The sequence below is a fragment of the Branchiostoma lanceolatum genome, chromosome 5 (assembly GCF_035083965.1).
Source record: "Branchiostoma lanceolatum isolate klBraLanc5 chromosome 5, klBraLanc5.hap2, whole genome shotgun sequence".
Taxonomy (NCBI): Eukaryota; Metazoa; Chordata; class Leptocardii; order Amphioxiformes; family Branchiostomatidae; genus Branchiostoma; species Branchiostoma lanceolatum.
Window position 1 is genome coordinate 14,253,338 of NC_089726.1, and position 24,835 is coordinate 14,278,172.

The 24,835-nt window shown below is 41.2% G+C and overlaps 2 protein-coding genes across 10 annotated transcripts in view; one reads left to right on the forward strand and one right to left on the reverse strand.

The window, feature by feature from the left end:
- The window catches only part of LOC136435325 (plexin-A2-like), a 147,921-nt gene extending 126,180 nt beyond the window's left edge, over positions 1 to 21,741 (forward strand). For 4 of the 9 annotated variants that reach the window (XM_066428717.1, XM_066428722.1, XM_066428723.1 and 1 more), the window contains exons 11-36: positions 4,052 to 4,156; positions 5,001 to 5,094; positions 5,667 to 5,839; positions 5,968 to 6,119; positions 6,444 to 6,549; positions 6,916 to 7,052; positions 7,261 to 7,428; positions 7,655 to 7,748; positions 7,981 to 8,229; positions 8,789 to 8,965; positions 9,187 to 9,424; positions 9,654 to 9,796; positions 10,072 to 10,202; positions 10,842 to 10,901; positions 11,248 to 11,392; positions 11,698 to 11,844; positions 11,975 to 12,128; positions 13,742 to 13,789; positions 14,833 to 14,936; positions 15,395 to 15,521; positions 15,923 to 16,047; positions 16,582 to 16,674; positions 17,027 to 17,196; positions 17,543 to 17,755; positions 18,176 to 18,326; positions 18,695 to 21,741. In XM_066428717.1, coding sequence (XP_066284814.1) covers positions 4,052 to 4,156; positions 5,001 to 5,094; positions 5,667 to 5,839; positions 5,968 to 6,119; positions 6,444 to 6,549; positions 6,916 to 7,052; positions 7,261 to 7,428; positions 7,655 to 7,748; positions 7,981 to 8,229; positions 8,789 to 8,965; positions 9,187 to 9,424; positions 9,654 to 9,796; positions 10,072 to 10,202; positions 10,842 to 10,901; positions 11,248 to 11,392; positions 11,698 to 11,844; positions 11,975 to 12,128; positions 13,742 to 13,789; positions 14,833 to 14,936; positions 15,395 to 15,521; positions 15,923 to 16,047; positions 16,582 to 16,674; positions 17,027 to 17,196; positions 17,543 to 17,755; positions 18,176 to 18,326; positions 18,695 to 18,790 — 3,600 coding nt within the window. In that variant the 3' untranslated portion in view covers positions 18,791 to 21,741. The remainder of the gene's footprint in view (positions 1 to 4,051; positions 4,157 to 5,000; positions 5,095 to 5,666; positions 5,840 to 5,967; positions 6,120 to 6,443; positions 6,550 to 6,915; positions 7,053 to 7,260; positions 7,429 to 7,654; positions 7,749 to 7,980; positions 8,230 to 8,788; positions 8,966 to 9,186; positions 9,425 to 9,653; positions 9,797 to 10,071; positions 10,203 to 10,841; positions 10,902 to 11,247; positions 11,393 to 11,697; positions 11,845 to 11,974; positions 12,129 to 13,741; positions 13,790 to 14,832; positions 14,937 to 15,394; positions 15,522 to 15,922; positions 16,048 to 16,581; positions 16,675 to 17,026; positions 17,197 to 17,542; positions 17,756 to 18,175; positions 18,327 to 18,694) is intronic. The other 5 variants (XM_066428725.1, XM_066428724.1, XM_066428726.1 and 2 more) reach the window with 5 other exon arrangements.
- On the reverse strand, positions 20,930 to 24,672 carry LOC136435326 (tripartite motif-containing protein 3-like). The gene has a single exon (XM_066428729.1). The coding sequence runs from the start codon at positions 23,095 to 23,097 to the stop codon at positions 22,111 to 22,113; it is 987 nt and encodes a 328-aa protein (XP_066284826.1). The 5' UTR covers positions 23,098 to 24,672; the 3' UTR covers positions 20,930 to 22,110.
- Positions 24,673 to 24,835: the final 163 nt, after the last annotated feature.

Here is a 24,835-nt window from a genome sequence, read left to right on the forward strand (position 1 = left end):
TTGATCTTAATCCACAAATGTTCTTTGGATGTGGCTGACAAACAAAGAAATTCCAATTAATTCTTATGTCCCAGACTACAGGCTGACTTGGGGCATTGATGTCAAATGTCCACACCATCCAGAGAGTATCTTGTTCTCAAGGGACTTCCATGGCTGTGAACTTTGTCCAAATGTTTCACATAATTTTGGGAATTTGTTCACTAGACACTAACATTGACAGCAAAACTTCAGTTTTGAAAGTTGTTTATGAAGATACCACTACGATCAATTTATCTTCTTCCTGCTCACAACAGTGAATAAGTATTACTGCAGATCCCGGTACAAAAAATACTGTCTGCAATGATTAAAACTCATACGAGCCATGGACTTGCACGACAGCTACTTCAACCTTCTGTAATTATCTGGGCTCTATGTATACATGTATGATGCTTCTCGACGTCAGTAAAAGGTCACACAGTGCAGATGTAGAAGAAATTTGTAGCTTGCATGACTAGCCTGTACTTCAAGTCTTCAACACTTGTAATCATCTGGCTTTATGGCAGGAAAGCTTTTGGGATCGGTATTAATCAGTGGGCGCTCACTTTTCAGGCACACGTCATTGGCTGATTATATTGCATCACATGGCTTACTTCACCTAAGCCCTGCATATCTACCCCTAGATTTGTTTAAAACTGTCTAAAAGAAACGTGTCCGCCTGTATTTGATGATACTATAGTTCAAAGGAGGGATGAATTTTTGAACAGCTTGATTCTGGGTCAATGTCTCTCTGGAAAAAAAACTTTCTACTTCTCTAAGCTTGTTATATTGTCCTCCCCTACAGGGAGAAGGGGAAATATCTTGTAGAGTAGTTTTTCCATCATACACAACGAGATTCATAAACACAAGGGGTCCCATTCAAAAATGCCCACTCCTTATATGTACATAAAATCCTATAGCTTGTGCATGTTCTTTAAGAACAGCTGAGGCGTATAAACTGGAGTGCCCTCCCTGCTGAGGTTGTGGATGAAAACCACCATTAGAGCTGGCATCACTGGGGAATTAGCCTTCTATGGGCTGTACAAACTCCTGAATGGGCGACAAGAGACATTACCCAACAGTTACTCCACAACACACTGTATTAGTAAGTAAGAGTAACAAGAGTATATGTCATTTAAAGAAACACCTTTGCAATAGAATGCCAACTTGAAAAGGTCCAACTATAGTCCTTTCTTGGAAGCTTTCACAGTTATTGTTGAACACCCTAGAATACAGATGAACTGATGAAGATTTGTCAAAAAACAGTATTCCTTCTGCTGAGTTGTCTTGATGCGAGTAAGATAAATGTGTATAGAGAACATATATCTCTTGATTGTGATGTGACACAACCATTGCTCTTTCCTGTTAATTTCACAGTGGTTTGTTGTGCTTATCTGGAACTGTTTTCTAACCTACTGCATTACAACACCTTGTGACTATGCTTCCCAGACATTATTTGTCAAAGTGCTCTTCTTCAGAATTTTACATTCATCATATTCAGACTTTCATTTCCTTTAATTGACTGATAGCATGGACCAGGCACAGAAAATTTTTCATGTACTGGATTTAAAAATTTGAGTCTGGATGTTGTTGGTATTTATTTGTTTATTTTAAACAGTCCTATGTCACCTGGAAATGCATATACATTTGCACACTACCATTTGAATTAACTTGCTCTTGTGATTAGAATGCCGATGTTCTGAGCTTTCAAGAATTACTTTATTAGTGTCTTATTCCCCTATTTACATGTACATGTGACTACTATTTTTACTGTTAGAATATGTTTAGAGAAAGATCAGCATTTATACCACACACCATTTTTTCTAAGTTTTCATTAGAAATCGCAGGATATAAACTAGAAAGGCCGTCATTTGCCCCTGAGCAAATACAGCATGTTTAGCCATACTCCTCCCCATGCAAGAAGTGGGCTATCCCAAAATAACACCTGGGCAAATGGAAATATGAACTGCATGTAGAAAGGCAACATTTGCGAGAGCATTATACTTCGACAATCTCCCTCCTGATGCATAAATGGACTGTTCCAAAATCACCCGTACAAAAACTCTCTCTACAAGTTCTGCGAGACCCCAAGAGCTTCTTACTGCAAAGGCTTGCGTGTGTTCCTGCAATATGACCTCAGGTAACCTAAATAGAACAGTGTTCTTTGGCCAGTAGCAAATGGAATGCGGGGATCCTTAGATAGAACATGGATTTCTTGGCCAGCAGCAAATAGAACATGGAACGTGGATACCACTTTTGGCCTGTTTTGGGTCTGAAAATGGGTCCAAAAGTCCCCAAAATGAAGCATTCTGAAGTGATGTACACCAGAAATGTGATTGAAGTCCTGTAGGGACATGTTCAAGGCACCCTTGTACCGAATTTCAGGTCACTTGCTTGCAATACCAGGGCACAGGAGCCCAAAATATAAAAATTGTCTAAAAATGCCCCAAAAAACCTGCATAAAAATGTTTTTAAGGCCTGTTTTGAAAGAAATGAAAAATCGCATAAGGGTATTTGCCATCTTTACCTACATGCCAAATTTCAGGTCGTTTGGCCCAAAAATGACGGAGTAGATTCCATTTGAAGATTTGGCAGGAGAAGAAGAACGTGAACAAAAACAATCTGTTGAGCCATACTAGGTATGGCTAAACATAAAAAGATGATATCCACTAAACCATGGCTCATGCATGTGTTGGAAACTCTGGTGATAGATGATTGTGTCATCCTGTTACCTTGCAGCATCTATCAACGATGACAACATGTCAATGGCTGCCATAGATTTCCACTGCAGTTACCATAGTAACAAACAGAAAATGAAAGGATGCCCCACTTACTGCTATCTGTAATCTTATTTTCATCCAATTTGGAGGACAGATTACTGCCTATTATGTGCAGTTGGGCTCTGACAATGTTTCTCCCAGTTGTACTTCTAAATGGATGATATTTCACAACAGTACCCCTTGCTGGAGTCAGCCACGGCTACAATCAATACTTCATCACGAACAAAGAGCCCCCAGCACTTCTTAATGCCATGAATTGACACATTTGTCTTTTTTGGGGAGAAAGGTGGTATAATTTACCAACTGCTCTTCTCCTACAGTCAACACACTAGGATTTTGATGTGAAAGACTTGAAAAGTTAATAATGAATAGGATTTGACATATATTGTATTTGTCATGCATAGGGAGGGACAAGGGTCATGATTTAAACTATAGATTACCTAATAATCACATTCATAGATATGAGCTTGGCTCTTAAATAGTTTGAGGTAGGAAATTGTTATCCAACATTTAATAGATAATCACTAACTACTGCTTGCATACTCTTGAAAAAACAAAGTGTCTGACATGGCCATAAGCTACTGGTACATACAGTTGCCTACAGAAATGAACATCAATAAGGGAAAAAATGTTGCTCCTGTACAGAGTCATTTGGACATAAAGTACTTGATTATGTCGAGTGTGTCTCTTTGACTCTGTTTCCATGGCAGTTACTTGCGCTCGGGAAACTATATGCGCAAATGACCACAAGTTGACCACACTGCTTTGTGTGTTACTCTATTGTGTGTCTGGATAAATGGATACAGAACAATGATAAAGTCAACCTGGGGTTGATGCCAATTGTGCTGTTTTCAAGGCATAAACTGCAGTGGCAAGCCTTGATACATATATGATCAAGAGACAGCAAAAAGATATTGATTAGATTTATATTTCTTGCTCTATAGAAAGATTGTTTTAAAATTCAATGTACAGTATTAGAAGAAAGAATGGTATATGTGTTTTATTTGATTGTTTAAAAAATGAACATGTGATTGAATATTTGATAGTAATCTATGTGTGCATTTTATGTATGTGCTGACTATTTTGCTATAATGCTTGGATGAATTCATAGAAAGTTCTCAATTTGCTTTGATAGATCCTTACATTTCAATAGAAGTGGGTGTGTCTTGGGTGGTCCAGTGCAAAAGCCCAGAGGACGTGGGTAGATTGGCAGGGAAATGTTTGACCTTAAGTGACCTGTTTATTTTGTGTTGCAGTCAGGACAGCTGGGGTTCCAGTGTGTGCTGGATATCGAAGGGAATATGAGGAGAGTTCAGGCCACCGTCCTTGATGACCAAACCCTGCAGTGCCAGGCTGCACAGGTAGGGGGTGCTGCTGTGTGGTGAACTTGTATTAGCCTAGATCACAGACTAATGCAAGGACTTGAAGTACATGGAGTGGATATCAAACAGGTTTGGTTGGGGGAGCTTCAAAAAAAGATAATCATGGGAGCTATTCTTTCAAACATGGGTGTCTTGATGAAGAATTTTTTTTTGGATGTCAGTAGCATTTTTTTTAATGTACCATACAAAAAATTACAATTGCACCCGAAGTTTTTTCCTTCATTCAAACTGGTATGGAGTCATTGACCTCTGTCACATGTCCCTTCAAGCTGCCTACACAGACCATCATTCTTTTTAGAACACCTGACAGTGGGAATATGCCCCCACTCCGCTGCTCATTTCCCGGGTATTGATTGAGTTGATTGATATTCCGAGCGACATCCAGACTCAGGAGAGATGGATGGAGAGTGCCTGACCCAGCAAAGGAGCAGACTCTCCTCTTTGCCATTATTGGCTCTTATTTGGCAGGACCATGAAATTATGAACGAGAACATCCGTCTTGGGTGCCAGAATGCAAGAGATGTAGCTTTGGATCCGGTAGTCATACCTGATATGTGGGAAGTTCTACTTGTCGGGAGACCGACTGTCATTATCGAACTCCAGTGGGCTACAGAAATGAGTGCCTGCTTTGGATTACAGGGTAGTTTCTTCACATGCAACAGAATGTGAATTCCAATTACAGGATGCAGTCAGACATGTTTGTAATATCACTACAGTAGACTACTGGGCTAGATCTCACACTTTTTCATCAGTTGTTGAAAAATGTATCATTGTTATTAAACTCTGTGATTGACCTAACAACCTATAATGTTTTCCCCCTCAGTATTTCTATAGCAGAAAAGTCTTAAGTCTTCCGATCACCCTCTCTGTTGAATGGAACGGGCACTATATTATAGACAACCCGCGAAATGCACAAGGTAAGCAGACATTATTTCCCTATGCACTGAATATTTATACAACGGTTTTAAAATTGTATAAAACATTGCCAAAGTGACAGAAATTAGTAGGGTTTCTGTCCAAAGTTTAAGAGAACACTCATCACTTCAGGGACTTGACTATTCATCTGTATACACCTGGTGACTCCTCTCCACTTTCTTATTTCATGCATGGCCGAGCCATATGAACAACTTGACCCTTATATCGACAGTTTTCTTTTGCAGATTTCCTCAGAAATATGGAGTGTATGTCGGGAATTCTAACACGTACAAGTCCTGGAATGTTGATTCAGACTTTTGTGACCCTATTTGTATGGTTTTAACCTTCTCCCTGCTGCCTAACCTGCAACCAGTAGGGAATTGGGTGCCAACCAGCTACTTCAGTGTGCTAAACATTAAATTGTTCAAAGTGAGGCATTTGAGAAAAATTTTGGCTGAAATTGTTTTGGCTGCAGATGATATACTTGATATAACACTAGTGCATAATAAGAAGGCAATTTCTTTGCATACAGTTCTGTTGACAGTGCTAGTAACAGTTCCCTCTGTATTCCCAGTGTTCCTGTACAACTGTTCTGTGACCCACACCTCCTGCGGGGTTTGCCACAAGTCGAATGAGAAGTTTCAGTGCGGCTGGTGCCATGCCCAAGAGCAGTGCACCATCAGGGATCAGTGCCCGGCTATGTGGCTGGACAGGCTACAGACATGTCCCAATCCAAGGGTACTACAGGTACAGAAATTCCCTATGAAGTATGACTATCTATGTATATTACTTGATCTTGGCAGTCATTCCTTGCTGAAGACAACTGTCTGTGTTTTCCTGATACACACACACTAAATCAATCTTCTCTACCGCAGTTCACCCCAGTGGCAGGGCCTGTGGAGGGAGGAACCATTGTAACCATGAGGGGGGAGAATCTGGGCAAGCAGTTCTCCCAGGTAGACAACAACGTGTACGTGGCTGGAATTGCCTGTCAGACTCTGGAGACTGGCTTTATACCTGAGGAACAGTAAGTACAGGCACAGATGTTATTTGTATCTATACATGGAAAGAGATATCCTTTGTTTGGAAAAGTACATGATTACAGTATGTCTGAGCTAATCTATATTATTAATGGCTTGAATAGTTCAAGATGCAGCTTTCTTGCATTTATTCGTACTTTGTACAGACTATTGATGTAGTGGGGACAAGTTAGTTTAATATTATATCAATTTAGTTTTCAATGCACTTTGAACAACTCCTTCCTCTCCATACTCACACCAACAAAATCTATGATGTTGGCCGAGATGTGAAGTCCATGGCAAGAGTTCAAGTGTATTCCCACTCTCCACAGGTTGACATGTGAGACCGGTGGGTCCACCCAGGGCATCGTGGCAGGCCCCATCCAAGTTAAGGTGGACCAGTACAATGGACGGTCCAATGCCAACTTTTCATATGTGGTAAGTGCTTTTTATACCTTAAGTGTGAGATATATTTATTGAAAGCTGGACAAGACAAAAGAATTAGTATGGCGAATTAAGTTAAGCATCAATGATTAAGGCTTGATTTAGCTTTTGTGTACAGTTGGCATTACATTTGTAGGTATCCAGGCATTATGAAATGATAATAATATACAGTAGGAAAGCATTCTATTAAGCCAGTTAACATATTCTACAACGGTTATCTGATATGATATTTTTAAGAAACTTATTGAACTGTTTTGTATTGTAATCTGTTTGCACCACATTAGATCTGAAGTTTTGAGTAAAGCATAGTACATGTACTTGTTTAGTAAAAAGATCGTTCATCTTTGTCCAATCTTTTAGAACTCAGTTATCCTGAGTGTCAGCCCTACCCGTGGTCCTAAGTCTGGAGGCAGCCGGGTAACCATCACAGGTCAGCACATGAACGCCGGCAGCACCATCACAGCTACAGTCGCAGGACAGGACTGTCAAGTCATGGAGTAAGAACCAGTCATGCAATCAAGTACAATATAGTTTTACCCATTGACATTTGGGTTCCTCAACAGTACTACTTTGTGCAGATCTTAACATTGTTTTCTTGAAAATATTACTGATTTCTTGTGTCAAGATAGCTTAAGAATATGTCTGAAATTTCTTCTCTAAGAAGCAGTCAGGTAGTAACTGCTTGTTTTGTTTGTTTGTGTTCAGTACAACATCCACCACTGCTGTGTGCACCACCTCCCCATCCACCATGCTGGCCTCGGGAGGGGTCAGAATGACCTTTGACAGGGCCATCAAGGTCAACAACAACATCCGCTTTGAGTACGTGGTCGACCCAACAATCATCCAGATCCTAACAGACAAAACAATCAAGAGGTACACTCAAATGTTATTCACAAATATACATGTATACATATGCTAGTTGAAGTAAGACTGTAAAATTGTAAGTGCAGACTTCTTTGTCGTTGAATGGTAATTTATTTCTATATGACAACCTCTAAATCTGTGTTTGCCAATAGATATTTTTGAATATCATTTTATGATTCCTTTTGCTGCAATTATATTTCTGTGCATGAAGTCTTTTGTTCTTCTTTATTACAAGTGGTGGCCTCCCAGTGCAAGTGATGGGGACCAACCTGTTCTCAGTGCAGCAGCCCAGGATGACAGTTACTGTGGGAGGACAAACCTTCACGGGGGTAAGATCATCCTTTAAGGCAAAACTGAGAACTGAGAAGAATAGATTGAAACCTTGTGCTGATAGGCGATCTTTACAACAGAGGGGCCAAGAACAAGATTATAAATGAGAACAATCTAGCCCCTCTATGTGCTTGCTTACAATGTAGGGTGTATGCTTGCAACTGCCTGTAACATAGGTTTTATTTGATAGAGTAGTGAGACCTAACTTTGTCTTGTGGTAACCATTTCCAGGAACCCTGCGTTGTCAAGACAGAAAACATCATGGAGTGTCCATCCCCTGGCATTGTTGCAAGTCGGAACGCTACAGAGGACAACCCTATTCAAGCTGACTTCTACGGTTTCATTATGGACGGTGTGCTAGCAACTAGAAACCTGTCCCAGGACAGCTCCCTCTTCACACCCTACCTGTACTACCCCGACCCCATCTTCTACCCATTTGAGGATGGAGAGGAGCAGATGACAGAAAACCTCATCATCAGGGTAGGTCAGATGTTCTTCAGCCATTACTAAGGAGAATGCAGACTAAAAAAGTAACATATGGTTCTGTCCATGGTGCTGATTGGCAAGTAAGTTATCTGGTTCTGTCAATGGTGTTGATTGGCTAATAAATTATCTGGTTCTGTCCATGGTGCTGATTGGCTAGTAAGTTATCTGCTTCTGTCCATGGTGCTGATTGGCTAGTAAGTTATCTGGTTCTGTCCATGGTGCTGATTGGCTAGTAAGTTATCTGGTTCTGTCCATGGTGCTGATTGGCTAGTAAGTTATCTAGTTCTGTCCATGGTGCTGATTGGCTGGAAAGATATCCGGTTCTGTCCATGGTGCTGATTAGGTGGAAAGTTACCTGGTTCTGTCCATGGTGCTGATTGGCTGGTAAGTTGTTTTGGTTCTGTCCATGGTGCTGACTGGCTGTTGGACACTATGTATCAAAAATTGGTTGTATCTCTGCTGCTGATGGGCTCTTGGAAAAAATCATTGAAGAACCTCCTGGTAGAGGTAAAGATGGAAACTATAACTGTTCTTCTAACTCATATTTCTTCAGGGTGAGAACCTTCTGCTGGTTATCAAGGAGGAAGACATCACGGTCCTGATCGGCAACCAGCGCTGTAACGTCACATCCCTGGCGAAGGACTTACTGACCTGCCGACCGCCTGAAGCCAAGCCTGCACGTGTGGAGGAGGACGGAGGCCTCAACTACGGGGCACAGCCACAGGTCTTGGTATGTGTCATGTTCTTTTCATATCAGAAAGAAATGTCATTTTCACATTCCCTTTTATTAGGAAGGGCATTAAAGTGTGCAGTCCTACCAGTGTGGACCTGCTGGACATGCGATGTGAAGACTAGCTGACTGCTGCCCACCCGTGTCATGGACCCCTGCAGCAGTGTAATCAAATGTTGGGCTCACTTTTGATTGTCCTTTTTTATCTACTTTTTACACAGGTTCTTGTTGGAGACTTAGAGTTTTTCATTGGCTATCTGGACTATTCTGGAGCAGGAATCAACTTCCCGCTGGAGGCACAGATCGGGCTGGGTGTGGCCGCAGGGCTGGCTCTGGTGGTCATCATGATCATCCTCATCGTCTACAGGAGGAAGTCTAAGGAGTCAGACAGGGTCCTGAAGAAGATGCAGATGCAGATGGACATCCTGGAGTCTCGAGTGGCCAGGGAGTGTAAGGAAGGTGGGTCTGGTGGTCTTAAGAAGAGACAGTTGGTGATTAGCATGTGCCTGTCAACTGTCTTGATTTCTGGTTATTTTGTGATAAACTTTCTTCTTGTTTTCCTGTAAATCAAGCAACTTAGCAACTAAGATCCAAATCCTGTTTTGTCCTGTCCTGTCTGTGAGCAGTCTGTGGCAATGTCGAGGTTGAAGATATTTAACAGACTTGTTGTTGGTCTGATTTCCCACAGCCTTTGCAGAGCTGCAGACAGACATCACAGAACTGACCAATGACCTGGAGGGAGGAGGCATTCCCTTCCTGGATTACAGAAACTACACCATGAGGGTCCTGTTCCCTGGCTGTGACGACCACCCTGTCCTCAGAGACTTAGAGGTACATCTTGATTGTGTCACTTGTATTGGAAAGTTGTGGTGTCTGCTCGTGGAACTGGCCTACTTTAGAGATACAGTTTCCTGCAATTCTGAAGATAGTTGCTGGGTTGCGCTGTTCAGAGTAGATAGTCACAATGTACAGGTTTCTGGCCTCTTCTGTTTTGTGCAGGGTCCAAAGGAAAGAGATGAACTTCATTGCAATTTTGATGACAGTTGCTAGGTGGAGCTATTCACAGGCGGAAGTTGTAATATGGAATTCTGTAATGTTTTATGTAGGTTCCAGGGGGGAAGGCTGCCTACATGGAGAAAGGGTTGAAACAGTTTGGTCAGCTGATCAACAACAAGACATTCCTCGTGCTCTTCATACGGACCTTGGAGGAGCAGAAAAACTTCACCATGAGAGACAGGTGGGAAAATGAATCAGTCTACTAATCTTGCTAATTATAAAAATGTAATTAGTAATTACTGCATCATGACCATGATTGCGATGATTGTAGTTGTGTCCATGACAATATTAAGCATAATCACACTCAGAACCACCCAAAGTTTTGTGATAGTGATGAAAACTATTATTGATTACAAGAATAAGGGAAAAGTAAGAAATTAGGCCTACAATACAACCAATAGATTTTCTGGTAGTTATTTAAACAGCATTCAGCCTTGTCACAAAATTTTAGAGTAGGAGGCTAATATCCAAAAGTAACAGGCGGGCCCTGTATTCAGTCTGGCCCTATGCGAGCAAAGAAGTCGCTCGCGGGGGTGGGTACGGTCTCCCCCTCCCGTAGGGGGGGTCTGGGGGGCCTTCCCCTAAAAAAAATGTAAATTGAGACCCCTAATGAAATATGGTTTTTGGTATATTCTGGGTAACTTTTATGTGCATTTTAAAACTTAACTTTTGTAACTAAAATTTAGTTGTGCTTTTTATTAAAATTCTACACAAAAGTAGCCGGCACAAAATTGAAAGTAGGCGGTGAAAATAGCCGCCTGCCGCCTTGTTTTGACAAGGCTGGCATTATCAAAGACTGATGCATTCTTTTTCACCACAGATGTAATGTGGCATCCCTAGTCATGGTTGCCCTGCAGGGAAGAATGGACTATGCAACTGAGTAAGTGATTGCTTCCTTGTTATTCCTTTTTGCATTGCCAACATTAATACCAGTCTGGTACAAAATGGAGTTGCATGGAGTTGCATACAGTGACAGTAACTCGTTTGAATTTACTACCTAAATTCGCCAACCTTTTTTTGCTAACTTAACGGTATCAGACAATTTGGGAATGCTATGCTGTTCTCGTGTAGTATTGCAATATAATAAACGGGATGTTGCAAACTTAACAAGTACGACCTTTCTTTACCACACCCTATTGAACTTGCTTTTAAGAATGTCATCATGTATCATGTCAATGTATGACAGTATGGTGTAGTATAAAACGTTTCTTTTTGCATTTTTACAGCATTCTAAAAGCCCTCCTGGCCCAGTTGATTGACAGGACAGTGTTGGAGAGTAAGAACCCCAAACTTCTGATGAGGAGAACAGAGTCCGTTGCTGAGAAAATGCTGACCAACTGGATGTCATTCATGCTCTACAAGTTCCTCAGGGTCAGTAGCTACTGAAGTCTTGAACCTGTTGTTTACCCTACCAACTGTCAATCCAAGTTTGCTCAAATGTCAGGGTTTTTATTTACACTTAATAAAGGTAGTTATGTTGAGATTTATATGTTCCCCTCCCAAAAAGTTATGTGGGTGAGGAGGTGAGCCTCTGCATATGTTTTGCCAAGATGCATAAGAGTGTGCAGGCAACCCCATGTACATCTAGTTTTGTTTGTTTTCTGACTTGTCTGCTAAAACAGGAATGTTAGGATGTACAATGTATATGTTCTGACTTGTCTGCCCCCCTCCCACAGGAGTGTGCAGGCGAGCCCCTGTACATGCTGTTCCGTGCCATCAAACAGCAGGTGGAGAAAGGTCCAGTGGACACTGTCACAGGCGAGGCCAGATACTCGCTTAGTGAGGAAAAGCTTATTAGACAGCAGATAGAGTATAAAATACTGGTGAGTATATTGAATTCTACGTTAATTTCTAAGTTCATTTCAGAAGAGCTTGTTACAGCTGTGAAATTAAATTTTTGGTTCTAGTATTGTGCTGAGCAGCATTGAACAGATGTTATATACGTTGACACAGACCGTGAACGTGGTTGGTGTGGATGACAGCCAGCCCATCCCTGTGAAAGTGTTGGACTGCGACACCATCACACAAGTCAAGGAGAAACTTCTCGACGCCATCTACAGAAGCACGCCCTTCTCCTACAGGCCACACAAGGATGACGTGGACTTAGGTCAGTGTGCTGCATCTTATACACTCAGCACTGTCTTCCTTCCACTATCTGCATTGTGTCAGTGTCTCTTCATTGTGTTTCCTCTCGCACAACACACTCCTTGAAACATACATTTCTAGATGCTGTAATCATATTGTATAAGCAAAAAAGCAAAACAAACTAGAAGCAGCCAGTACCTGACACTGTCTTTACAATACTGTTGTTAATTTCCCTTGGTATTTAGAGGAAGGTTTCCCCCAAGAAAAAAAATGATAATAGTGGGTTAAGTGTTTGATAAGCCCTGTTTCTCATCTTAGGATATCCCTGTGTCCTATACTATAGTCCGCAGTAGATGGCTTTCAACACTGGCTAATAAAAATGGCCATTTAAAAAATCATGATAGTGTCTTTAGAGAGGTCCTACCAATGGATGGTCATTGGGGTTCTGTTATGCTCCATGTCATGATCATTCCATCACCCTGCTGTTGCCTGTGTGTGTCCATGTGTGTAAATGTGACAGAGGCCTGCTGCAAGGTACCAAGGTCAAAATCAACTCTGACACAAGATAGTGGAGACCAGGAAGACTCAGACTCTGATGGTGATGACCTTCTGAGTAAGGGTAGCTCCATTTAAACCATGTTTCCTAACATTTGTCCTCTTTCTCAAAAATTATAATCCTTTTCCTCAAGCATTACAAATTGATGACTAGCTGAATGTCTTGCATCATTCATTCGAGGTAGTGCTCTGTGGTTTACCACATTTTTGAAGATGTGTGCTCACAAAAGATTGCAATAGTTTGTGTAACTTTTGTCACATGCATGGTTGGAGAATGCATTTCACACACCACTACATAAAGACCACTGACCAGATATGTGCATGTATTCTGAGGGTAGAGTTGGGATATAGAATATGTTATAGTTTTGATACTGCATCATGATCATTCATTGTCATTCATTATCCATTATCTGTGATGTACATATATCAGTAAAAGTATTTGTGTGCTTGACATGTTGGCATCTTTCCCTCCCCCACTGCTCTGCAAAGTTTCATCATGTACAACTGTAGTGTGTTTGTCTGTGTGTGCAATCCTTTCATACCTCTCCACACTGTACTGTATTCATCATTGTTTTAACTTCCACAATTGCCAGAGTCACGCAAAATCATGCACATGTCAATCTGAAGTGTAGTGCAGGGTATGTGAAGTGACACATCAAAATTTTCCTCTTTTGCTTTCAAATAAAAATTATGCATATGCTTATAAACAAATGGAAAATAATGTGTTAAGCAGAGGCTTAGTGAGAAACAGTACAGAAAAAGCTGGCAGATGAAAAATTTGGATGTGTCACTTTATTCTTCATCGTCCTGCACTACAGTTTTGTAACACTGTAACAGTAAGAGGACTTTGTGACTTGGTCACTGGCCTGCTTTCTGATTCCTGATGTAATACATGCTGCAAATATGCAAACTTAGGGCTTCACAATCTGTAATTTGAAGAAAAATAATAAAAGAGAAATTTTCTTGTTGGACTGAATCTAGAATTTTTGTCCAAATTGACTGATTAGGTTGTGACATGACAGTGTGCAGATCAACTCTGGCAAACACTGTTTTCTTGCACTCTGCCCTTCTGCCATACAGGTCTTTTCCATGGGATAAGCCCCTTGCATGGACCTGCCTCTGTGATAAGTCTGTACCCATTCCATTACACTCTTTCTGGGCACTTTTTTCACTTTTTCGGGTCTTAGTCTAGTGGGGCAATTTTTTCTTGATAATATACATTTTGTTTTCCCCCTTTATTTCACTTCTAACTATTCCATGCCTACTGTGATACAGGAAAAATCAAATGTATTTGGTGCATATGTCCATGTCTACCACAGTACCACATACTGATGATATATACAACATACAGATACAAATGGTATGGGGCATTGGCCTTCAGAATGGCTTATTTATTGTTCAGCATCCAGGTTTATTGTGCCCCCCTAATGTAGAATGCTCTTTCAACAGGAAATAATTCTCATTGTATGTGGCAGTAACACTCGGCACACACAGCATAGTACAAAGAAAAGGAGCAATTAATATAATTGTTTTCAAATGTGATGCAGTATCTTTTAATCTTTTCCACTATTTGTGACAAAGGAGTATCCAAAGTGCGTTTAATATTTTATTAGGATTGAAGGCCACCCTGTAATGATACAGTCATGTACGAACAATTCCATGTTATTGATAGCTGCCTTACAAAGTAGTTTTGTTTAGTATTTCAACCATTCTTGATGCCTAATACCGATATCAATGATTTAAGTTTGTCATCTTGTACTCTAAAGAAATAAAGATAAAATATCTGGCATCAAGGGAAAAATATAGATGTGGACATGCACATTGCAGCAAAGATGAAAGTTGATTTTTGTTGCACGTTCGCTTAACTATGTTGTATCTTAGTATCCCCTTGTTGTACCATACAATTAACCCACTTTCATTTTCTTGTTTGGTGTCTTTGAACACAGCTTTGACGCCACATACACCATTGTACCAATATTCTGCATGGAGGTACCTGTAGAGTGATAAACACTTAACTACTGAGCAACCAAATATACATCTATCACTATGACTAATTTTCATGCACAACGGACAGGAAGATATGCATCAAGAAAAACATGAAGTGTGTTGTTGTGTCATATGTGTTTTTGAAGTGTGTTAAACCTGTTTGTTTGTTGCTGTTGTGTGTGCAGAGTGGAGACAAGGCCGACTGGGCAGACTGACCCTTCAGGATGATGACCTGACCTCCAAACCTGAGGGCGAGTGGAAGAGAATCAACACCCTGTCTCACTATCAGGTACATGTGCCTCTGTTTACAAAACATTCGTGCTGTTCTTTACAAATGCCCCCAAACACAGCAGCATTTGCATATATATAGCCAGAATGATCCCACACATCACAAGAAGGCATTTGCACTACATGTAGCCTTTGGGCATAAATATCACAACAATTTGAGATTCGCCAACCTTCTGGCAATCAACAAATACAGCCAAAGCTTGTTGACTGAGATGCATTGCGGATACAAATCCGGTGGATTGATGCACCCACAGCAGTGTAAAAGTTTATTTGTTTATTGGTTTGGCTGAAACATGAAATACATGAGACAGCCAAGGTCGACCAACGACACTGTAGCTTGTTACTTGGTTGAGAAGATACAAGGTTAACCTATAAAGAGTAAAGGTTAACCTGTAATGTTACTGTAATACATGTACACCCACAGCAGAGCAAAGTTTCATCTGCAATGTTTCTGTACAGGTCCCAGATGGAGCCATCATGGCACTGGTCCCCAGACAGCAGACCGGGTACTTCAACCTGTCCGGCTTCTCAGGCCTGTCCGCCCTGTCCACCAAGTCGCTCACCAAGAACCCGTATGGTAATGGAGGTCTGAGGACTTTTTCCTTACACTTTATCCTTCTCACAAAATCACTATCTAGAACAATCAGATGAAAATGATGACTTCAGATCTGTAGACACTAGCTGTAGACAACTTACTACATGTACAAGAAACAGCTGAACATAATTATGTTTTTTATAAATGTTAACTGGCTAAGTAAAAAGTGACAATGATTGACAATGCTGCATATTTCCCACACCATAGTATGTAGTGTCAGTACTTCTACAAATAGATTCTTGTTGGATCTCTGTACAAGTAGCAGTTGCACTGGAAAAGCATCCTTAGTATATACATGTAGATGTGTATGTGTTATGTAGTAGAGTGCAGCTGACTGCATGAATGTGAGCAGTCCTGGAACCTTGTCTTACTTTCTTTTGTTGTTTTTCCAGCAGCTGACTGCATGAATGTGAGCAGTCCTGGGCTGAGCAGGTTCCCCGGCAGCCCTGCCAGCAGGTCCACCTCCCCCATCATCACTCCTGATCACATGGAGAACGGCATCAAGCTGTGGCACCTGGTCAGTAGGGTGGAGGATATTACATATAGAATACAACACGGTGCATTTCATATCGCCCGAGGTACATGTACTGGCCTGACCATGGGTCGAATCGCCGGGGACCCGTGGAAGGGCCAGGACTTCGGTTATACCAACAAAAAAAAACACACATTTCGCATTAATTTTGTGTCTTTTAACCAAAAAATTGTAACAACATCGTTTCCAGCGTCCAAAGCCAGTATTCAAATTTTCAACAGCGTTTTATTGCCTTTCTTGCTCATATTTAAAGGGAACTGCCTATACTGTGGCCATGTTGAACACTTGAATTTGGCAGAAACTGTCCTTTCAGAGTTGGGATGCCAGACATGGAGAATGATATTCCTTTTTTGAAGTTTTCAGCTGCAGTGCAGTGTTTTGATTTTGTGTATCCAGCATTCCTCTTCAATTCTATGGCCAAACAGTGACATGAATTATGGGTCTGCAATTGTTACTGTTTAAGGTGAGTTAATGTGCAAATTCACCTGGCCTAATTGTGTTTCTGTTTTGTGACTTGAGGTGAAGCATCATGACCAGGACATGCAGCGAGAGGGAGACAGAGGCAGTAAGATGGTGTCAGAGATCTATCTCACCAGGCTCCTGGCCACCAAGGTACTACTGCTAACCACTTCTTCTATTTCTATTTGTTTTGTTTGATTTGTTTGAACCTTTGTGTACTCACAAGAAGCTCAAATTGGCCTGCAGGTTTCTTTTGATTGAGGTCATACAAATGTAATTGTCCAACCCTTACTTTTATTACAGAAGTAAGGATCGTACAAAATATAACAAAGAAACACATTACAATTATATGAGTAAAGTCCTAATGAATCTGTCTGTATCCTCTTACTATTTGCTCCACAAGAAACATACTTAAAACCCACATCCTAGTTTTTCCCATTTACTGCCAATGGTTAGTCGATTGCAGAATTATAGTTAATGCCTCCATTTCTGTTCCTGTCCCCAGGGCACGCTGCAGAAGTTTGTAGATGACCTGTTTGAGACGATATTCAGCACGGCGCACCGTGGTAGTACGCTGCCTCTCGCCATCAAGTACCTGTTTGACTTCCTGGACGAGCAGGCGGAGCGACATGCCATCACCGACCCCAGTGTCATTCACACCTGGAAGAGCAACAGGTGGGAAATGTGGTTTACTTAATATGTTACTACATTGTGCTGTAGCTCAGCACAATGCAACATACTGATTTGCAGTCAAAGGTATGCTGTCGGTGATTGAGTGAGCAGTAACTAGCTAGTTGATGGTGAGACACCAGTGGAACAGTAAAATGCATAGCCACTGACAATGCTTATCTAAAGAAGAAAGCACGCTCATTGAATTGACAATTTTTTAAACAGTTGTCACAGTATGTCACATGCGATGAAATTAGTTTGTAGATATGTATATTGTTAGGTAAAAGAAAAAAATGTTTTACAGTTATTATTTACACATGTCAAGTCTTGTCCTTCGTACCTTTTTCCGCAGCCTGCCACTTAGATTTTGGATAAACCTCATCAAGAACCCCAACTTTGTGTTTGACATCTACAAGTCCAACACGGTTGATGCCTGCCTGTCAGTCATCGCACAGACCTTCATGGACTCCTGCTCCATCTCCGACCACCGGCTGGGGAAGGACTCCCCCTCCAGCAAGCTGCTGTATGCCAAGGACATTCCACAGTACAAGAACTGGGTCAACAGGTCAGGGGGTTTACTAGCTACATGTAGAGAGAAGATTATTTGAAGGTTATTTTTGCCTAACTACTCTGCTGGATGGATGTTGAAGTGTATTCAAAGAGTTATCTTCCTAGCTAATGGAAGTAACACTTTACAAACATGACTCAGAATCAGGGAGGAAGCAAGTCAGCAGAACAGCATATCTTGAATAGTGTAAACCTATATTCAAAGGACAGTTGCCACAAATCCTGTCAAAAAGTATTCTGTTACAGTAACGGTATTAAGTATCAATAGCCAGACAAATGTTACAATGATCATGAGTAAAGACAGGGTTTAGAACATCTAGCTTTACTCTTAAACTTTCCAATGATCATTGTTACTTTGTGGGTAAAAAAAAAAGTAAAGTTTGCTGTACTTAACCTGTCTGTTTCCATGATTGTTCAGGTACTACCAGGACATCCAGGCCATCCCACCAATCAGTGACCAGGACATGAACGCCGTGCTGGCCGAAGAGTCACGCTTGCACTACAACGAGTACAACACCATCAGTGCCTTGCACGAGCTCTACAGCTATGCCAACAAGTACAGTGAGGAGGTAGGCAGCATTTTCTTCATCTGTAACGAAACAGTTTTTGCAAGCATGACAATATCATAGAATGCTGAGACTGAGAAGGTCACTGAATTTTTTTCTGAAATTTTTCACTGAATTCTTTCTTGGTTCTGGATTTCAAGGTCTCAATTTCTGTCAAGGATGACCATTGAATATGTGTATTTAGATCTATAAAAAGCTATAATGAAAATGGAGAATTTTGAAGATGGATGTTTCTAAAGATTTTTTTCTCTTCACTCGAATAGTAGTATAAATGCATGATACTGTGTAATTCATGTCCTCTGCGGCATGTTTTACATGCAGACAGTACCTTGTGTTATGGTATAATTAATGCCGTTGTATTTTGTTTGCAGCTACTGAGTCTATTGGAGATGGACGACACAGCCAGGAAGTTTAAGTTAGCCTACAAGCTGGAGCAGGTAGCGTCCACCATGGCAGGGGAGGTCTGACAACACAAGCACCACACCCATCTTTCACACTCCAAAAAACAAAGCTGCATGTAGATCTAGGGTATAAGCAAGCTTGATGTGTTTACTTGTTGTGAGAGCTGACATCTGGCATTCTGTTGTTACAGCTACCATCACAGTAGTTCCGTAAAACTTGGGAAATAATTTTTTTATTGACAGCTACTATTGCATGACAAGGACCTGTGATGTTAATGTATTCGCCATACACAAACAATGATTTCAATGCCATATCCAAAATTCTTTTGAAAAACATCAACATTTAAGTGCTGTTCACAATATGTTGCAAATATGTTTTGTGTTTTAAAGCAAGTCAACCATAAATACTAAACCTTGAGTATATATATATATTACAAATATTGATTTTCTCATATAAGTGGATAATTATTTCACTGGTTGTACTTAATTTTGCAAGGAGTGTAACATGTACCACTGAAAGTTTCTACAAAATACGAATGCTTCCCTATCACTGCAGGCAAAGGGAAGAAAATGTATAGACATGTGCATGTAATGCTGACCCACGCTTGAACCACTAAACGATTTACATTGTCAGACAACTCCAAAAGGGGGATGTCAGAGCCAACACAGAACACTGTGTGACTTGTTTGTGTAAAGGACACTGTACCAATATACCTAGTCTGTTGCACACAAACCCACCTAACCATTCAGTGGGAAGGCGGCTTGGAGTACAAATTAATCAAGCTATTACAAAACTATTCTCCTCAGATATTTTTGCATTACTGCAGTGTAAAGATGGCTTGATGTGTTTATTGCGTAAAATGGAATCTTAAACAGTTACTGCCCTTCAAACTGTACTTACTAGCATGACAATGTGTAGACTATCCTTCAGCTTAAGGGATAGTAAACTTGTATACCATCAGTCACACCTGTCGACCTCATCATAGATATGGGTTGATACACCAGGCAGCGAGTGAGTGTGAGTGAGTGAGTGAGTGATAACGAGATGTTTTGATGGAAAGATAAAGGGTAAAGATATGCCAGTTAAGTGTTGCTTTGCAATACAAGTTACTGAATTCGGTGCCATCTAGCAGCGTTTGACTGTAGTGAGTGTTGTATGTAAGGTGATGTAGGATTAAAATGTAATATCAAAGACTTGTTTGTGATTTCCAGTTCTTAGGACCTTTCAGAAGATACCATAGAAAATATGTGTAGAATAGAAAGGTTTAACCACCAATTCTGTTGTACCTGCAGATAAGTTAACATGTTGCTTGAATGGGCATCGTTGACAGTATTGCTTATGCTTCCTGAAATGTATATGAGAGCTTGTAGAATGCGGTTGAATGTAGCAGCATTTGATAATGACTTGTGAAATGATTAACATGCCAGTTTTTATCCAGGAAAAACCATTGTGAGAAGTAAGTGGACTTCAGGTTCAATTGACATGTTAATGTCTTCGAGGCTATATATGTGTACGTAAATGGTAACTTCACTATCAAAGCAGATGACTATTTTTGTAAATGAAGAAAATCAAATGTAATGTAGGGGAAGATGTGTATGTTAGTAAAGAATGTTAGTGTAGGGCAAGTTAACTGTTAATGTTGGGATATTTATCACTATGTTTTTCTTTTGACACTGGTTTAGCTAGCAAATGTGTTGAGAGCTGTTTGTAAGATAAGAGTTTGGTTCTGTTTGGTGTTTGTAGGTATGTGTATTTGTGTACAAATGTGTCACTGCCAACCTGTAAACATGGTTGGGCAGACAGCTTGCTGGTGAAAACCTTTGCAATTGATTCTCTTGTTAATAGTGCAGGAAGGAATGAGCCGATTTTTGTAAAGTTGGACACTACGGCATGATTTCTTCTTGCAACTTGTTGATGTTCTATCAATTGTTTGTAAATATTACAAGGTAACAAAGTAAGGGGGGGCATCTGTATCTTATTGATAAGGTGTAGTTACTGTTGGTATCTGTCAAAAAGCCATCCTTAAAGTTTTAGAAAATATACTTTTCTTTCTTGAAGTTTTCTTTTCTGCGAAGTCACATCCTTAGAGAAAACAATTATTGGAATCTACTATTTATCTTAGCCTGGAAGCTGCTGTATGTTAGTAATGTCTTCCTGAAATGCTTGATATTTGAGAAAAGAATCATGCAAAGAAAGTAGATTCATTCAGTCTTCTGTCCGAACCTTTATTGTGAAAAATATTGATTTTGTTCAACAAACTGTAGGATCTCACAGTCAATGGCAGCAACACTGTATCTGACATGGAACTTTTGACTGTCTCAGAACCTGTTTCATAGCAGAACGTTTGCTGGGAACATAAGACATTGTTCACTGCCTTAAGGGCAAACATGCCAAATAGATGGTGGGATCAGATTACTTGGCACACAAACACATATTCTGTAATCATGATGAGACTGAAAATATCTGCCAATGGTAGGTAATCTCTCCCATTTGCTGACAAAGGCAGGAAGAGTGTGTACAGCTCCAAGTGCATGAATTCTCACATAAATGTGAGTCTGGTCTTCCTTTGAACTTAGGATTAAACAGCTGACAAGAGATAATAAGATACATGAAATGTAATTATGATTATTAAGATTATGAACAGTATCACGTATTGGTGTACAAGTTGTTAAATAGGTATTTATACATGGGGTGGGATTTTGAGGCAGACACAGAGCTAACCAGAATGGTATCCAGGCGAAGCAAAACAAGTAACTGACATCATTTAAGGCACTGGTGGGACTGGAAGTACAGTTGTAGATAAGGATGTAGATTCAACAGTCAGATGTAGGTAACTGCTGTAAATAGGATGGACCTTATTGGCTGGTAGAGTGGAACATGATGTAGTGTCTGGTGGCTGTCGGTCCTGCACTTTCTACTAATGAAATGTTTTACTGCAAGAGAGCTGGATGTAATATGTTGATGTGTATTTTTGGTATATTTGATAATGGTAATAAAATGAACTGTTTGCATTCCACATTTTTGCTTTCGTGTTCTATCATTATAAAAAGCACAAGCGATTTGTAACAAATCATGCAGTGATATTGGATCATTAGTTGTCAGTGTTGTCTATCTAATTCCAGGATGCTTTCAATATTTTTCTGGGATTTTTACACTGCAAAGAAAATGAATGGAGCATGCATTTCGCATCACAAGATATGTAGTTGGCTCTGCCTGGCTTTGACATTGAATCAGACGAACATGTACAAGAACACTACTCTCCAAGCAGAGGTTGGGGAGAGAGCCGACAGAAAACGGGGCATGTGATAAGATCACAATTTTCTCCCCCAACCTCTGCTTGGTGGGTACAATAACACACCATTGCTAAAAGTAGGGGCAACGTTCATTAATCGTTAATGGAAAACACTTTGATAAAACCGTTGAAGTCACAATCACAGACTATTAGCTGCCTTCGGTCTGTAGATATCGTCACCTCATAAGGGAACTTCAAGCCGCTTTCTCGCGTGGCCATGTGTTCTACGAAGACCCCATCCACACTGAACTTGGCGATGCGGTGGTTTTCTGAGTCAGCTACGAGAATGCTGTCCATCCCGTCCGTACAGACACCCATGGGATGGTCCAACTGGCCGTCCCCTGACCCATGGGAACTGAAACTGTGAACAAATCCGCCGGTTGAGTCAAACACATGCACGCTGCTGTTGAAGAAATCGCTCAGGATGATATCGCCTTTACTGTTGGTGGTAATATTTAGATAGTCTCCCAATTGTCCTTCCCTGTCCAGTATAGTCAACACCTCCCCATTGCAGTTCAGGACGTAGCCTTGCCGATTAGAAGTAACGATGATCCGTCCCAGACTGTCCACAGCTACACCTGATGGGCAAACAGTCTCTTCCAGCCCAGTCACCCGGATGACACACTTTTGCTTCCCTTGCAGGTAATCCAACAAGTGGATGTTTTGTGCGTCTCCTGTGATTACCAAGGTTTCGTTGTCAAACAATGCCATGCAGAGTGGCTTGTAGCTGAGAGAGATTTCCCTCCTTAACTCCCAGGTGTTACTAAATACCCTGAGGCATTTGCCCGTGCGGTCAGCCACTATGACATCTCCCTCTTGACTCACAATCATGGAACTTGGCCAGCAGCATCCTTCATCGTCTGTCCCGCGTTTTCCAACACTCTTTACCAGCGTCGAGCCTTTCTTACTGCACAACACGGAACTGTAACCTTCACCCCAAGCGGCTTCAGGGCGGAGTAGCGTTGATGTCAACCCCGCCGACACGCGACGAATATAATCCACAAAGCTGACATGTTTCCCTTCTTGTAGCATTTCATCGAGCTGCCCGGAGAACGCCATCATTAAGAGACTGGACATCATGTCCCTGCAGCAAGGTGAAGTTATAACAGAACGGCGATGATTGGATGGTCGATAATCCCTGATGACGTTTTGTAGATACAACCTCTTACGTTCACGCTCAAAGAGTCCGTATATTAAAACATGCGGTACTTTGGTCAGCCACTAATGTTGAACTGGAACAGAAAGTAGACTTCGGTCGTATAACCCGCTGGATCAATGTAAGAGCTCCGTTGTACTAAAGAGTTGTACGTGTAGCCGCGCATATTGTGACAGTTCAAAACGGGGGAGCCTTACGATATCACCTATTGTTATGGGGGCGTGGCTAGTGCCGCTGCCTCTGCCGTGAAAGGTGTTGGTGAAAGGGGACACCGTGCCGTACGGTACCAGGCAGGTGTATGTGTGTGAGTAAGGGGACACCTTAGTGCACCAGTAACTATCAATAACTGGCGGGTAAATAGCCTGACAGTGGTCAATAGGGTGTGTGCAATAACCGTGACTTGCCTATGCAAATAAAACACAGTTTAAAAAAAAACAAGTGGCCAATTTCTGTATTGGTTTATTACCTCCCACAAATAAGATATATCAGTATAGTAGGTAAAAGAGTGTGTTGTTTTGTTCCACGTGTGATCACAGTTGCCGTTGTTATAATTGTGACTTATGATCATGTGCGCTACAGTACCAGGCTCGGGCGGCTCTTGTTAACGTTTGTCGCGCGCGGGTGAATCACCTTATGGGCTTACCCTTACGGTCGATCATGCGATGTTGCCAAGGACGCATTTTCAAAACAGTGACAGAAGGAACCAACCAAATACCACGGACCTAGGATCATGGCTGCTTTGGGAGATTGTCATTATGTTTACCACTAGATCAGTTACGGCTGGCACTGTATTTGGAGAATGCTTGGTGAACTATACAGTTCTGACTGACCTATCAAGCATGTGTAAAAGGACTCGGAAATATTTTGTAGTGCTTTGTGTTGGGTCCATTCTATTAAACAGGGTCTAACAGGATTCATCCAACAATGGACGTACTAAACTTGAACTGGTCCCGACCAGACTACTCGCGGATACTATCAAGGTATTTGAAGAACGTGTATATCTGAATTATAACCGCAGGTCGGGTAGAAGAGGTACTGTTATGCCACAGTCTTCTCAGTCTCTCTATGAAAAGAATGCTGCCTGACACCACCCATACTGGTGCTGCCAATTATCGACTTAGCCATTCGGCAATCAGACAATAGGATAATCTGAAAATAGGACCTAGCTTGACTTTCTGACAGATCTTGCTCGTGGCCCCGTAATTTCCAAAACCGGGTGTGTTACTCTGGCGGCTACTGCATGTGCTTTATTTAGGTGGTGCGGAAGTTTCACGGGTCGTCTCCCTATAACCTCCTTGGCACACCAATAACATGCGACAAGTGAACACCTTTGACACCTACAATACGTACGAAAGACGCGCAAACATCCAAGGAGGTTAACTGAGAGACTTACTTCCTTGGAACACAACACGGCTCATGTGTCCGTATTTGTTTTTTATATCCGACCAAGCTGTTGTCAACGGCCCCGAGCTTACCTGAAAAATAGAGATCTTATCGCCTAATCCACGCGCCGGTGCACCTAATACACGCAACGTGATAACACCGTTACCTGTGTATTTCAGCTCTGTAGTACCGAGCAAAATCGCAAGGTGCCTGGAACGTCAGTACATGAGCTAAGACGTAAATCCACGTAAAACTCGTTTGAAGTTATGGTACTGTCGA

Coding starts and splice junctions, on each gene's coding strand:
- LOC136435326 (XM_066428729.1), bottom strand. CDS start 23,097: ATGATGTCCAGTCTCTTAATGATGGCGTTCTCCGGGCAGCTCGATGAA.